Raw genomic sequence first — 14,282 nt, 5'->3', positions numbered from 1 at the left:
AAAATAACACATTAACATCAAACACTTACCGTTACTTTAGTTAAGACCAACAGTTACCCAGAGACCATGAACCAAATAACCCCTGGTATGGCAATAAGTTGTTTTAACACTACCAAAGAAAACAAGAGGTTCATTGAGAACAAGGTACATATTACTTTATTCAATAAATAAGGGTTAAAAGGGAGACTTAATTAGTATAAAATTAAAGACATAAACGTCCTCGAGATGAAACCATAAACCAATTAAAACCAATAAAGCAGTGATGTATTAATTTAAAGTGTTTGGCAGAACGAAAGGAAAAAAAAAAAAAAAAAAGAAATAATAGATTTTTTAAACACCTCCAAAAAACTTGAGCACTTAGTAACCTGTTTTACAATCAACCTGAAACCATCTTGTTGCTCAAGCTATTCTCTTCCATAGTTTCAAGTAATTTAATTTTCTTTCATTATTATTATTATTATTATTATTATTATTATTATTATTGTTGTTGTTATACTTGAACAGCACCAACAACCATCACAGAGATTCCACCAGAATTCAGTTCGTATCTTACTGCCGGAAAACGTAGTTAAACATACAACCGGACAGGAGTGAAGAAAAACCAACCCCAGCAAAATAATGAAGGGAAATTAAGAAGGAAAAGGCAAGGAAAACACGTTAATACACCACCGAGATGTAGGGACCACCAAACCCATAGAATTAAAATCCAACGCAAAGACCGCGAGCCACCCCATAATAATAATAATCATCATCATCAACCCAGCCGGTTGCTATGGTAATGACAACACATCGAGCGTCCATAGCAACCACCAATATCGAAACAAGTACAACAATGGTACACACACAGGAGGGAAAAAACCCCAAAAACATAATGATAAATGAACACTACAAGACAAAATTAATTAACCGGAATTAGAATGTGGCAGAAAAATATTTCACTGAAATTCAGGTGAAACCTCTTGTGCTCTATAATTTATAAACAGAGTAGTTACTATCTGCACACTTTTTAGCGATAGATTTGTGTAGGAGTTTGAGGAGTAAGGAGGGAGCACTTCCGGTTCCGTTAGTACTGCCAACTGAATGGAAATGAAATCTGGAATGAATCGATAATATGATCAATCGATATGAATTTTCTAAATCTTTGTTATTTTAAGCCAACAACTGTGTCACACAAACATTATATAACATTTCTCGATGCGAATCTTATTCCTAGAGTGAATTCTATAGTTTTGCTTTGCTGCATAAATAACAACAGTACTAGTACATAAAGTGTACGCCAGACGTCGCACAGCGATGCATAAGCGATTCATAGTTTGTGTTTCAAAGATTGCCAGTACGAATCTCGAAGATTGCCGAGGTCGACCGCTTCAGCACTAGGGTGTAAATCTATCGCTAAAAAGTGCGCAGATAGTACCTTTCCAATTACGCATACCGAAAACGTTAGATAAGTATAAACCAATTTGCCTTTTCAAAACAAGAAGATATGCTAAATCATAATACTTTGGAAGTAACCTTCTTAAATTTCACAACCCACACTTTTCAGAAACAGTTAGGAGATATTATCAAGATACAATAAAGGAACCCGATTTAATGAATACCCTAACTAAAATCAAAAGAATGCGAAGATGGACGCTTTTAGAAGTTCACACACCCGAAATCTTCAGACACAAAGTTTTGTACATTGTCTTCCATAGAATCCACAGGCCAAAAGGAATAGAATTGTGAAGAGACTTAATGTTGGTTCAAGCTGCAGAAACACGTTACCATAGTCTACTCACGTAGAGCCACTAGTAGTTTACCATATCCTGAAGAAAAATAAATTAATAAGAGGACGTTCGGTTTGAAAAGTTTAAGAAGATTTCTGAGGGCAAGCCCTCACACAAATTTAAACTATCCAAGCTCCATATAGTATATGGGAATCAAATCCTGGAGCGGAGCAAACACACATCCTTCCTTCATCTTACACAAGGCACAACTCATGGCAGCACACCCCAATAATCAGCATGGCCCCACCGAGCGGAAAAAGAAAGTCAGAGACTCGCCCTCAAGAAGACACTACAACTTAGGGCACATAATTGTACCAGACCAAGTTTAAGGATTCCAGGAGAACATTAAAGCAATATAAACTCATGGTGACAATGACAAAGATGGTATCAAATAGATAATGTGGACAAAGCCAAGTAGAAAGTACTAGTTGAATACAGTTCGGAAATAATTTCCGAATGGGACCAATTTCTATAGCACAAATGCAGATTTCGAAATATTGTTGGGGAGAGCTAAAACTCGTCACCAACGTGACAAAAGAAATATACTCTATTTTTACATGAACAAGGCATTCCCCACAATTAAAAGCCTTAGTCTGAAAATGTTGGAATGTATGGGTAATTTTCCTGATATGTCAATTTCTACACTTTTCAAACTCTGGAAACAATGTAAAAAAACATGCTATGAAAATGGAAGACTATCACTGGGAGAAAGATGTACTGTCTGAAAATGTCCCTCATTTTGAGCCAGTTAACATGAATGGCAGCAGTTTCGATTCATCGGAACATAGTGATTTTTCAGACGAAGAATACTGACAGAATTAAATACTGTAAAGCCATGTAAATAATGTAAATGACCCTTGTAAAAATTGTACAGTGTGACATTCCTGAATTAACCATTTGTAAATCTGCAACTGAACGCACAAAGTCCTTATGAAAAAAGGTGATGGGAAGTGGTTTGTATGAGGAAATAAAATCAAAGTTTGAATGTAAACAAAAAGCTGTGTTCGTTGCGCACTGTGTTTACTAATGAACGCGGCAACACTGTACCCAATTTCACCACCCCGCCTGCTGCTAATCTCACGGTCCAGCACGCACACAGCTTCCCAGCAATATTACTCTTCATAAATTCAGTATCACACTGTACCGTTACAGTGGTTATAGTTTCTGAAAAGCACGACTGAGTGCTTCAAAACAAGCCCAAGTTTCCTGTTGTATGTTTATCCTGGGCTGAGAAAAAGTTGCTGTACGAAAATAAGAACTTTCTTTGGGGTTGTTGAAAAAATTTGTAACTTATTACACTACAAATACATGTGGCTATAACATATAAAAATTTTATTAGCATCATATACAATAAGTAGTTTTCAATGTATATACTTTTAAGTGTACGGTTCCTAGAGAAGAAGAAATGTACGACAACCAAAAATAAGAAATAATTAATGAACTTCAAAAACAATTTGTCTTATACACTTGAACGCAGAATTAAACAAGGAAAATATTGCTACAATTCATTTTGCAATAGGCCTATCGGTTCATTAGTAAGTAAAGCCTAAACTCAAGTATCTATAATTAAAGATCTGACAGTAGATGTTAGGCCACTTTAAACAACAATCATCACCATCATCAAATGTATCACTAGATGTTATATCCCAGTAGAATGCGCGCATGTCGACCACAGCATTTATATAGAAACTGTGTTATTCTTTGTAGAGGTTGCTTTATGTGAGTGTATCATGAGACACTTTTCAATACAGTATTTGTATAAGCAAGGTGTTCGTGTTTAATTATAAAATGTCATTCGTGTATGATCATAACAATTGGCAACAAGGAAAACTTTCAAAACGTCAGAGGAAAATGATAATATTGTGTCTGAATACAAATATGTTCTGCGATTAGTGACTGAACGGGAATACGACTGTCGTGTTACGTATATAACCTCAACTACGTAAATATCATATTCCTAACATTCAATTATTTTTGTGGGAGACATAACTCAAACATTTCTCCATGGATGCAGACCAGTTTAAGCAATTTTTGGCAGCAATGCATGCCAATCAACAGGCACTCTTAGATCACCTGAGAACTCAAGCACCAGTTCAATCTACTCAATCTATTATTAATTCCAATACATTTCTAATTCCACCCTTCGAATGTTTCAACCCACAAGCAGAGAACTTTCGAAATTACCGGCAACGTTTTGAAAACTATCTACAATTGAAAAATGTGTTCACCAACAAGAAATACGCCGCTCAGATGCTACTTAATTTGATTGGATCTACAAGTTATAACATTATCTGCATTAGTGGCACCAAAAACACCTAGTGATTTCGATTATGACCATTTAATTGAAACCCTAGAAAAACATCTTTGTCCTAAGAAGAATGTTCTGGTAGCCCAACATAGGTTTTTATCCACTTACCAGCTTGAAAATCAACCTATTGCTGACTATGTTGCTACATTAAGGCGTGCTACAATTGACTGCGACTTCAATTCTACATGTGAATGTAATGTAAGCATTGCAGATGTATTTCTAAGAGCACAGTTCATTAGGGGAATTTATGAGAGTTCAATTCATGAACAATTACTCCAGGCTAATGTTCAAGAATTTAACGAAATTGTAACAAAAGCTATCGCTCTTGAAGCATGTAAGTTAGACAGTAAGGAACTATCACCATCAGCTTTATACAAGGGTACTTATAATGATTTGGTTCAAAAAATCAATCACAAATCAAGGCAGGACGTATCTCACGATGATCAAAGCCAAGCAAAACCGATAAACAAGGCCACATCAAAAATTGACTACAAGGAATTGGGAATTCAAAATATGTGTTTACGTTGTGGTAGAGACAATCATCTAGCGAAGGACTGTAGGACTGATTTTAACAATCTGAAATGCAGTTCATGTGGGAAACTTGGCCACATTAAGAAAGTATGTATACGTACTTTGTTAGCAACGAGAAGGAATTCCAAAATCGACTCTCATTTTCTTCAGGAAGAAGATACTACTCAAACATTCGGTGTTAGCCATATAATAGACATTTTCCAATATCACGACTATCCACATGCGAAGAAATTTTATGCTACAGTTCTTATAGAAGGAATACCCCAAAGATTTGAAGTAGATTCTGGAGCGGGTTTTACCTTGCTATCACGTTCTAGATTCAAAGCGCTTGACTTACGTGTACAACTCCAGAAATCAGATGTTGCATTTCGTTCTTATACTAAGAATGTGTTTTTACCTGATGGCAAGGTTAACATTACTGTTTCTTATCAGAATAGAATTTCATCTGAAGAGTTATATGTAGTACCGGACGACTTCGAACTGCTTCTGGGGCGTGTCCGGATCCGTCACCTTGGTATTAATCTTCAAGAAATTGACCGTGAAGCGGAATCAAATACTAATCATATCGATATACAGTCAGTCGGTAGTATTACTGAGATAATCAAGAGATTTCCAGAAATTTTCGAAGAAAAGATAGGGTGTGTGCCAAATATGAAAGTGTCTCTTCAGCTCCGTAAGGATGCCAAGCCAGTCTTTCATAAAGAACGTGATGTTCCATATGCCTTACGGGAGAAAGTAGAAAAGGAATTAGATGATTTAGAAGCAGGTGGGATAATCTCAAAACTCAATTACAGTGATTGGGGTTCGCCACTAGTAGCGATTCCAAAGTCCGATGGCGGAGTTCAACTTTGCGATGATAACAAGATAGGCGTCAATGACAAATTAGTAGCAGCAAACTACCCAATTCGGAAAGTGGACGACATTCTAAATAGCTTGAAAAACTTGAGGTACTTTTGCCGCCTGGACATATATAAAGGATATCTTCATCTCCAGGTTGATGACGAGAACAGCAAGATCCAAACCATATCAACACATCGAGGTACATATCGCATGCATCGTCTTTCCTTTGGTATAAAAACAGCTCCGTCCGAATTTCATAGAATCATAGATCAAGTTTTATCTGGACTATCAAAAACTCATTCATATTTTGATGACATCATTATTCATGGTTTTACAAAAACAGAATGTCAACAAAACCTATTTGCCTGCCTTCAAAGGCTCAAAGAATTCGACTTGCATCTAAATCAAAGGAAGTGTGCTTTCTTTGAAACCAACATCGAATATCTGGGCCATGTTATTGAATATAATAAAATCATGAAGTCACCAGCAAAAGTTAAAGCAATACTTGAAATGCCTCGTCCAGTTAATACAGACAATGTTCGAAGATTTCTTGGAATGATAACATATTATTCATTCCAAATACTTCAACTATGACCTACCCCTTGAGGCAGCTTCTCCGCAAGAATAAGAAGTTTCATTGGACTAGTTCTTGTGAATCAGCATTTGCCAGACTAAAGGACGAGATTGCAAGTGATCGAGTACTGACACCTTATAACGCAGATCTACCACTGGTTCTAGCTTGTGACGCCAGTCCAACAGGTATTGCTGGAGTCCTGTCACACATTGTTGATGATGTTGAAAAGCCTATCGCATTTGCTTCAAGGTCCTTGTCTTCAGCTGAATGTAACTACAGCCAGTGGATCGTAAGGCTCTAGCAATTATGTTCGCTGTCAACTATTTTTATATGTATCTATTTGGACGCAAGTTGATAACAGACAATAGCCCACTTACCAGAATCTTCCATCAGAATTCAAGATTACCAGCTATGACTTCTGCTAGATTATTAAGATATGCTTTATTTCTTTCGGGATTTGACTATGAAGTTGAGTATAAAAAAGGTTCAGAACATACCAACGTTGACTGCTTGTCAAGAGCAGCGATCATTCAGTCACACATTTCAAAGGATATAGTGTTCAATGACGAAGTTCATAAATTCTGTTATTCAACCATCGCTGAAATAGCAACCACGGAATTAAATCCTGACAGTATTCGAATTTCAACAGAAAACGATGAAGTGTTATCAAAAATCAAAGCAGAGCTCATGTCTTCTGAATCCATAGACAATGAATTCACGCTAGATGATGGAATCTTATTCAAGCGTCAAAGAGTCGTCATTCCATCAAAACTCCAGTCATTAGTCCTGAAGGAATTACATAGCACACACATAGGGATTACAAAAATAAAACAATTAGCAAGGCGTTATTGCTACTGGAAGAATATCGATAAGGATATTGAGAAAATGGTAAAATCTTGTCAGGCCTGCGCTGACATTCGATCCTCTCCAGCAAAAGCAACGATTCACCATTGGGACGTCCCTACAGACAACTAGAGCCGCGCCCACATGGATTATGCAGGTCCATTTCAAGGTTTCTACTTCCTTCTAATTGTTGATGCAAAATCCAGGTGGGCAAAAATCAAAGTAATTCGAGAAGCTCCGACATCTGTGAAGACAATTGAGCTATTAAAAATATTTTCATTTCATGGATTCCCAATAGCGGTAGTCTCTGATAACGCTACAATATTTGTAAGTGACCTATTCAAATCCTTCTCTAGGGAACATGGTATATTCCAAAAATTCACAGCTCCTGGACATCCAGCAACTAACGGAATGGCTGAACGAAACATCCAGACGCTAAAACGTCGACTAAAAGCTATGTCGAATGAGCCCTTGTCCATATCCAGAAAAGTGCAAGAGATCCTTCTGAAATATCGTGCCACCCCTCTAGATTGTGGAAAATCACCAGCTGAACTGTACCTGAACAGACCATTACAGATCAAACTAGACGTTATTCGCCCAATCAAACAGGAAGGAAATCAAGAGGAGACTCATGGACATCTCAATCTAAGCATGGGAGACAGAGTCCAAGTGAAATTCTATGAAGGGAATAAAATGTCATGGAAGTATGGAGTAGTCATTGGAAAGTTTGGTCATTTACATTACCAGATTCAGCTAGACGGTGGTTATAGCCTCAAAAGACACATTGACCAAATACTTAGAACGGAGGTTCTGAAGAAGACGGGAACAATCACTGATCAGAAATTAGACCCAAGTCAACAAGAAGAACATCCTGAATATAAACAACCTTTCATCTTCACTGACTGGATGAATGAGCTAATCCCTGGAAGTAATCAAGGACTCGAGGCAGAAGAAGACACGCAAAATTGAAGACTTGAAGCAGAAGAAAACGGACCTCCACCCCCAAACCTAACCTGCCGACCAGATAGGACATGCCGTCCGCCGCAGTACCTTAAGGACTATGTTACTTAAATGATCACCAAATTCTCTTCTTCAAAAATAAGCGTGGGAGACTGTTATATCCCAGTAGAATGCGCGCATGTTGACCACAGCATTTATATAGAAACTGTGTTATTCTTTGTAGAGGTTGCTTTATGACAGTGTATCATGAGACACTTTTCAATACAGTATTTGTGTAAGCAAGGTGTTCGTGTTTAATTATAAAATGTCATTCGTGTATGGTCATAACACTAGAAATCCTTTTTCTCTTTGTAACATCAGTATAGATTATGCTCAGAGTTACAGAGTGCAAGGATTGTCAGACAAAGAACTGACGATAGCAATTCTTGTTTTAAGGGAAAGATGCTATAAAACTTATGCTGCACATACTGAATTTCTACCCAACCGACTCAGTTCAGGAACTCACAAGTCTCCAATTAAGTATACAGGGCAAAAAAGTAAACAGACTTGTTGCCTCTATTTCTTATTATATTAGTAAGAATGTACCATAGTGTCTGTGCGTACATTTGTTAGTCAATTAAGACTTTCACGGCCGTAGAACAAAAAATTATGTTTGTTTAGTAGTTGCAATTTTGTGAGGGTTGATAGCATACATGATTCTACAGATGAATGTGCTCTCGCATTTCATCAGGATGGCTGATCTGACTGAAATGGCTCGGAGGCACTGGACATACACAGTGCGTTTAATAATCTTTAACAATAGTATACATTATACAGACAAAAATGTATCAAGTATTATCTGTCATTGAATTACATGCAAAAACTCCAAACCCATTTTTATTTTTATGAAACCTGCCAGTATTAAAGAGGAGAAATCCAGAAATTCCCCCCTGCACTAGGTTTCATCTCAATCTATTAAGTAGGAGCTGAGAAATAACATTTTTAAACTTCAGAATACAAACTGTCAGTCAGGGAAAACCCAAAAAAGAGTTTAATATTTCCATCATGGGCCATCGATATTACACCAAGGGTTTACTGCGCATGTCTCATCGCTCACACCTTGTTGCAGAAAATTTAGTACACTGTCTTTTCTGTTGTCACTATCTCCACTCATAAGTAACAATCACTTTAACTGGAATAAAAACCACACATACACTATTTTCTGTTTCATAACTCTCAAACGCTTTGTCCAGACTACCAAATATGTTTGCCTCAGTGAGAACCTAGAGACAGTGTCACCAAGTTACCACGTCCTATCATTTTATGGTAACTATGAAAGAGAGGGTGGCGAAATTAAGTTTTATGGACCCAGATATAACTTCTATGAACTTAAAGAGTGATTTATCAGATATGATGACAATCCATATCTCAACCCACCAGTCCATATTTACTAACCTGAATGCTTTATTTAGATGATCATAATCAAACATACTGGGAGCCAACCCAATAACAACAGAATTATATTCATGTTCACCTTCTTGCTTTCCAAGATCTGCAAAGTCTTCCATAGCTGCATCCTCCAGCATCAAATACGGCTGGAGTTCACGAGATGCCACCAAATCACGTGCAGCCCATAAAGAGCTCCATATTTCATCTGGCTTGATTTCAAATCCAAGGCCAACCAATCGTTCATGGAGGAACCTCCTAGACTCCTTAGTTGTATTGGTAACAAATTTAACAGGGATGTTTGTCTTTCTTAACCTAAAACACAAGAGAACACGTTAATATGCTGTAGCATTAATTTCTCTGAACAGAAGACACAGAAACTAAAACAGAAACAAACGGTGCGTGAAATGTTCATTCATATTTGATTTCATTGTTTATTCATACAATCCTACATAGTACACAAGCTAGGCTATTTCAAGAATTTGTTATAATCTGGGTATATATGTGTATACGCTTATAATTTTGTACATAAACCCCACACTCACTGATGAACAGGAAAACTCTGAACGGTTGGCACGGGTATACCCGAAAGAAAAAAGAAACGGATATGCTTGCCTTAAGTATGATTTCCCCATGGCTTCTTCCATATCCATTTAATTTCATGACTGATGGACTAAGGTACTAAACTCGAACCCCCGCCCAAGTATGGTACGTATATACACAATAGCAACCCCCAAAAAGCAATGAAGTTATCACGACTTTTAGAAGCTTACAGAAAGAAAAAAAAAAAAAGAAAAAAAAAGTACGTTGCTAATAACAAATGTCCACGGTCCAAGCAGCGAACTAACAAGAACTCCCTTTAATTAATTTCGATTAATGTACATAACCATAAATCAGGCAGTATTCCTTACCCAAAAAGGACAGTATGTTGTATATTATTAAAAAGTAATCTTACCTTTTTAATGCATCCACTGCTCCTGGTATAGCAGTATCATCGATATGCAGGGTTCCACTCAAATCTATTAGCACTGCCTTAATAGGCAAATTAAGGGTTTTCATAATTGTTTTAAACAGTTTTAAGTATTTTAAATCTAATATTCCAAACAGCTGTCTGGTGCTTGACGACAGGCGATTGTTTGAAACAACACGTTCGCCAATTAGCTCTGATGAAAATGGTAAGTATTCTGTTCTGTTCGTGAAGTTGATTTGGGCTCGTTATTTCACCCAGACACAATACTGTATTATATTTGTACTAGTTCCAAATACAGTAGAGACAATACACGACACTTACGGATTTCGCCTTGCTAAAATGGGGGACAATTCGACGGTAGCGCTCCTAGTGACTTGACCTGAACAAATCGCGCTAAATTCAAATATCAATGGAAATGTATATACGGAAATGGATAAATAAATTACGTCTAGAAAGACAATGGTATTGAGATATTAACTTCGAAGTTGCTAAAGCAATTCTGGATAAATGAATGAAGAATTATTTAAAAGGTTGTTATTCAAAGACTGAAATTAGACATATAAACAAGGTGTGAAATGGACTGCTGTGAAATGGCTTGATCTTTCATTTATGCATTACTTTTTTAGCTTTAGCATACCTGTTGAAATCTTACGGTTGGATTTGTCGTTTTTCCTCATTTAAAAACAATGTATCATCACATTAAGACATTTGTCAATAAAAATATCGGCACATTCCTTACACATATGATGCAATGAATTAGCTGGACAATTTTCCTCTTAACATGAAGCCTACTAACAGAAAGAAAATCTATAAAATCTCGGCTTTAATCTGAGAAGAGGGATAAAAGAAAGAAAAGTTTGAAAATGTTGTCGATAGTGATGCTTTGAGGATATTTACGTACAATTAGAGTAAAAATGTAACATACCCTTGGCTGTATAGTCGAGGATTTTTAAAGTCGCTGGCCTGGAAATGATCAGAACAGATCTTATAATTCTTATACAAGCGTAACGTCCCTTCTTTCTTGTACACTTTATCCAAATCGCTTCTGTGACATTTCAAAACCCACAGATCACACCTACAACAACACATCGGTATTGAAGGTTAACTGCTGCACTATACAATAAAATATGCGTATTATATTTTAAGCCCGTTAAAACATGGGTCGAGCAGGTCAGAAGATTATGAAGTACTATAAAAATCTCTGTCAGTGGAAGAATATATATGCAAACACAATATTACTTACATGTTCTTGTCACGAGGGAACCTGTAGAACGAGCGCGCATTTTTCTCTACTTCGTAATTACTGCAGCCAAACACAGCACATACCTTTCCCCTCATGTTGAGAGGAGATATCAAGGAATGACACACGCTACTATTTAATTATGTCAACTCACTGAAAACGCATAAATAACACCAAAAACTTCGCACAAAAATACACGTGCTCTTATGACAGAATCAGTACCGTTCAGGTCTATCCGCTAGAGTGAGCTCCAATAGCTGTCCCTCGATATCTCGCTCAGTGTCGTGTATTGTCTCTACTGTATTTGCTAGTTCTACACACGCACACAATTTCAGTAAAGTAGTACACCAATGCATGTGACAATGTTTTCTGAGTACGAAGTACTTGAAGATTGAGGGAAGTAGACGAAGCAGCAGACTCACAAAATGGGTTCAAAGCACCTGAAGTAGTTCAGGAAAAGACGTATCACCTAGACAATTGAGAGTGAGGAAATACGTATACAAGACTAGGAGATATAGGAAAAGCACAGGGACACAAGGTATACTAATCTTCACGCTAGAGTGGCCGTCTCAGCGTCTTCTACAAAACATACACACCGGGCCAACATATAAGGGACAAGCAGGAGAGGGCAGGGAAACGACGGAGGGGTGGATATATGTGAGAGTGTAGGACTTTGGACAGATGGAAAGAAATATCTGAGCAACGTATATGGGGGATGTAGAGAGGGCAAAGTGTCAGTGAAATCGTAAACAAAAGATGAAGAGGGGCGACAGTGTGTTGATACGAACATCAATGAAAATGTACACGCGATCGGTGGAGGGGGAGATGAGAATAAACGGTAGCTATGTGTCTTGGTTGAAGAGGAGGCGTTAGGGAGGGCGGGAGGCAAATGAGAATATGATGAAATATGTAAGTAGTGTCAATGTATTGTGGGAAAGTGGGGTTAGAGTTGTAAATTAGAGTGATCTATTTATTTATTTTTTTTTGCTAGGGGCTTTACGTCGCACCGACACAGATAGGTCTTATGGCGACGATGGGATAGGACAGGCCTAGGAGTTGGAAGGAAGCGGCCGTGGCCTTAATTAAGGTACAGCCCCAGCATTTGCCTGGTGTGAAAATGGGAAACCACGGAAAACCATTTTCAGGGCTGCCGATAGTGGGATTCGAACCTACTATCTCCCGGATGCAAGCTCACAGCCGCGCGCCTCTACGCGCACGGCCAACTCGCCCGGTAGAGTGATCTAAGAACTGATTTAAGATACGTATGATTGTGGGAGAGGGCTTGTATACGAGACATGCAATTGACGAGGGAAGTGGATAATTGTATTGTATTAAGTTGGAGTACAGGCAGCGGCGAGGAGAGTTGTACAATGGGCATTGAAAAAAGAGATGATTGATATCAGCATCTACAGATCCACAATGGCATAGGGGATGCGGTTGTAAGCGAAATCGAAATTTATAGAGAGGTGTAAGGGAATGATTAAAGCGAAGACGTATGATATTGATGATATGACGACGAGTGTAGGTGGCGTGTTGATACCAGAAAGTAGTAGGTAGTATGGGTTGGAGACTATGATAGAATTTGCCCTTCTGACATGCAGATGTTGTCCATGTGTCTTGCCATATTTGTCGTTGTTGTGATTTGAGGAGAGATATGAAATCTGTGGCTGGAACAGAAAATGTAGCTGGGGTTGTAGATAAGAGGGAAGCCTCTTTCGCTAAGCGATCGGCTCGTTCATTGCCTGGTATGTTCCTATGTGCAGGTATCCAAATGAGGGTTATTTGGACACCTGATTGGTGTAAATTGAAGAGGATGTGTTTGACATTATAAACATACCAGTTCAGCGTAAACTTGTTAGATTTTAGTGTTTGGAGCACGGAGAGAGAGTCAGTGAATATATTAGCAGATTGTATGGATGAATGTTTGATGTACAGTAATGTTTGTCGTATGGCAAGGAGTTCAGCCGAAAAAATAGAAAAGTGGGATGATAAGTGAAACAATTCAGCATACTGAGTCTGTTCGTAATAAAAAGCAGCGCCGACACCACAAGAATTTTTGGATCCATCAGTATAAAAATTGGGACAGGCATTAGTGGATGAAATGCGAACTTTTTTAGAATGTAGAGGAAAAAATGAAAGCCGGTGAGGGAGCATAGCAAAAGAAGATTCTTTAGAATGAATAATAGTAGGAGTATATTGAATCACGTCGTATGCCACAGAATAGAATGGTAGCACATGACTACGAATAATAGTAGATTTAAAAGGGGAGACAGACTCAAATGCCCAAATTAAGGCAGGGGCTCGGCAAGGATGTGTGATAGGTGTTGAGAATGATTGAGCGAGTAATTGTATTTTGGGTAGAAGGTTATTGGAGAGCACGAGAAGTCGTTTGAGGAGATACTTAGATGCTAGAAATCTGCGTCGAAGGAGAAGAGGAGGGTCACCAGTTTCAACTAATAAGGCATTAGTAGGTGTGGTAGACAACGCACCAAAACAAACTCGTAGTGCTTGATTTTGAATTGTGTTGAGGGATTGAAGGGCAGATGGTGATGCAGGATCAATTATATGTGCACTCGAAACGAGCACGGATGGTGGAGCAGTAGACTAATTTTGCTGTAGCAGGATCAGCTCCCCACGAACGACGGGTAATGGCTTTTAGGAGGTTAATATACGTGGCAGTACAGTTGCGTAGGTGTTGTATACGTTGAGAAAATTGTAATTTACGGTCAAGGATAATGCCAAGATATTTATGGTGCGAACGTATGGGAATTTCATAAGTATCGAACAGTAAAGGCTCGGAGTTGTAAACCCGCTTGGTAGTAAAG

At 38.0% G+C, this 14,282-nt stretch overlaps 1 protein-coding gene across 1 annotated transcript in view; it reads right to left on the bottom strand.

The window, feature by feature from the left end:
- LOC136875461 (haloacid dehalogenase-like hydrolase domain-containing protein 2) overlaps nt 1–10,403 on the bottom strand; it is a 35,850-nt gene extending 25,447 nt beyond the window's left edge. Inside the window, exons 1-2 of the mRNA XM_067149008.2 lie at nt 10,203–10,403; nt 9,257–9,562 (exon numbers count right to left, since the gene is read on the bottom strand). Of these exons, the coding sequence (XP_067005109.2) occupies nt 9,257–9,562; nt 10,203–10,306 (410 nt within the window). The 5' untranslated portion in view covers nt 10,307–10,403. The remainder of the gene's footprint in view (nt 1–9,256; nt 9,563–10,202) is intronic.
- Between the last annotated feature and the right edge of the window lie 3,879 nt (nt 10,404–14,282).

The sequence above is a fragment of the Anabrus simplex genome, chromosome 6, assembly GCF_040414725.1.
Source record: "Anabrus simplex isolate iqAnaSimp1 chromosome 6, ASM4041472v1, whole genome shotgun sequence".
Lineage (NCBI taxonomy): Eukaryota > Metazoa > Arthropoda > Insecta > Orthoptera > Tettigoniidae > Anabrus > Anabrus simplex.
Note: the sequence above shows the minus strand (reverse complement) of the source record. Positions and strands in the feature narration are given on the sequence as shown.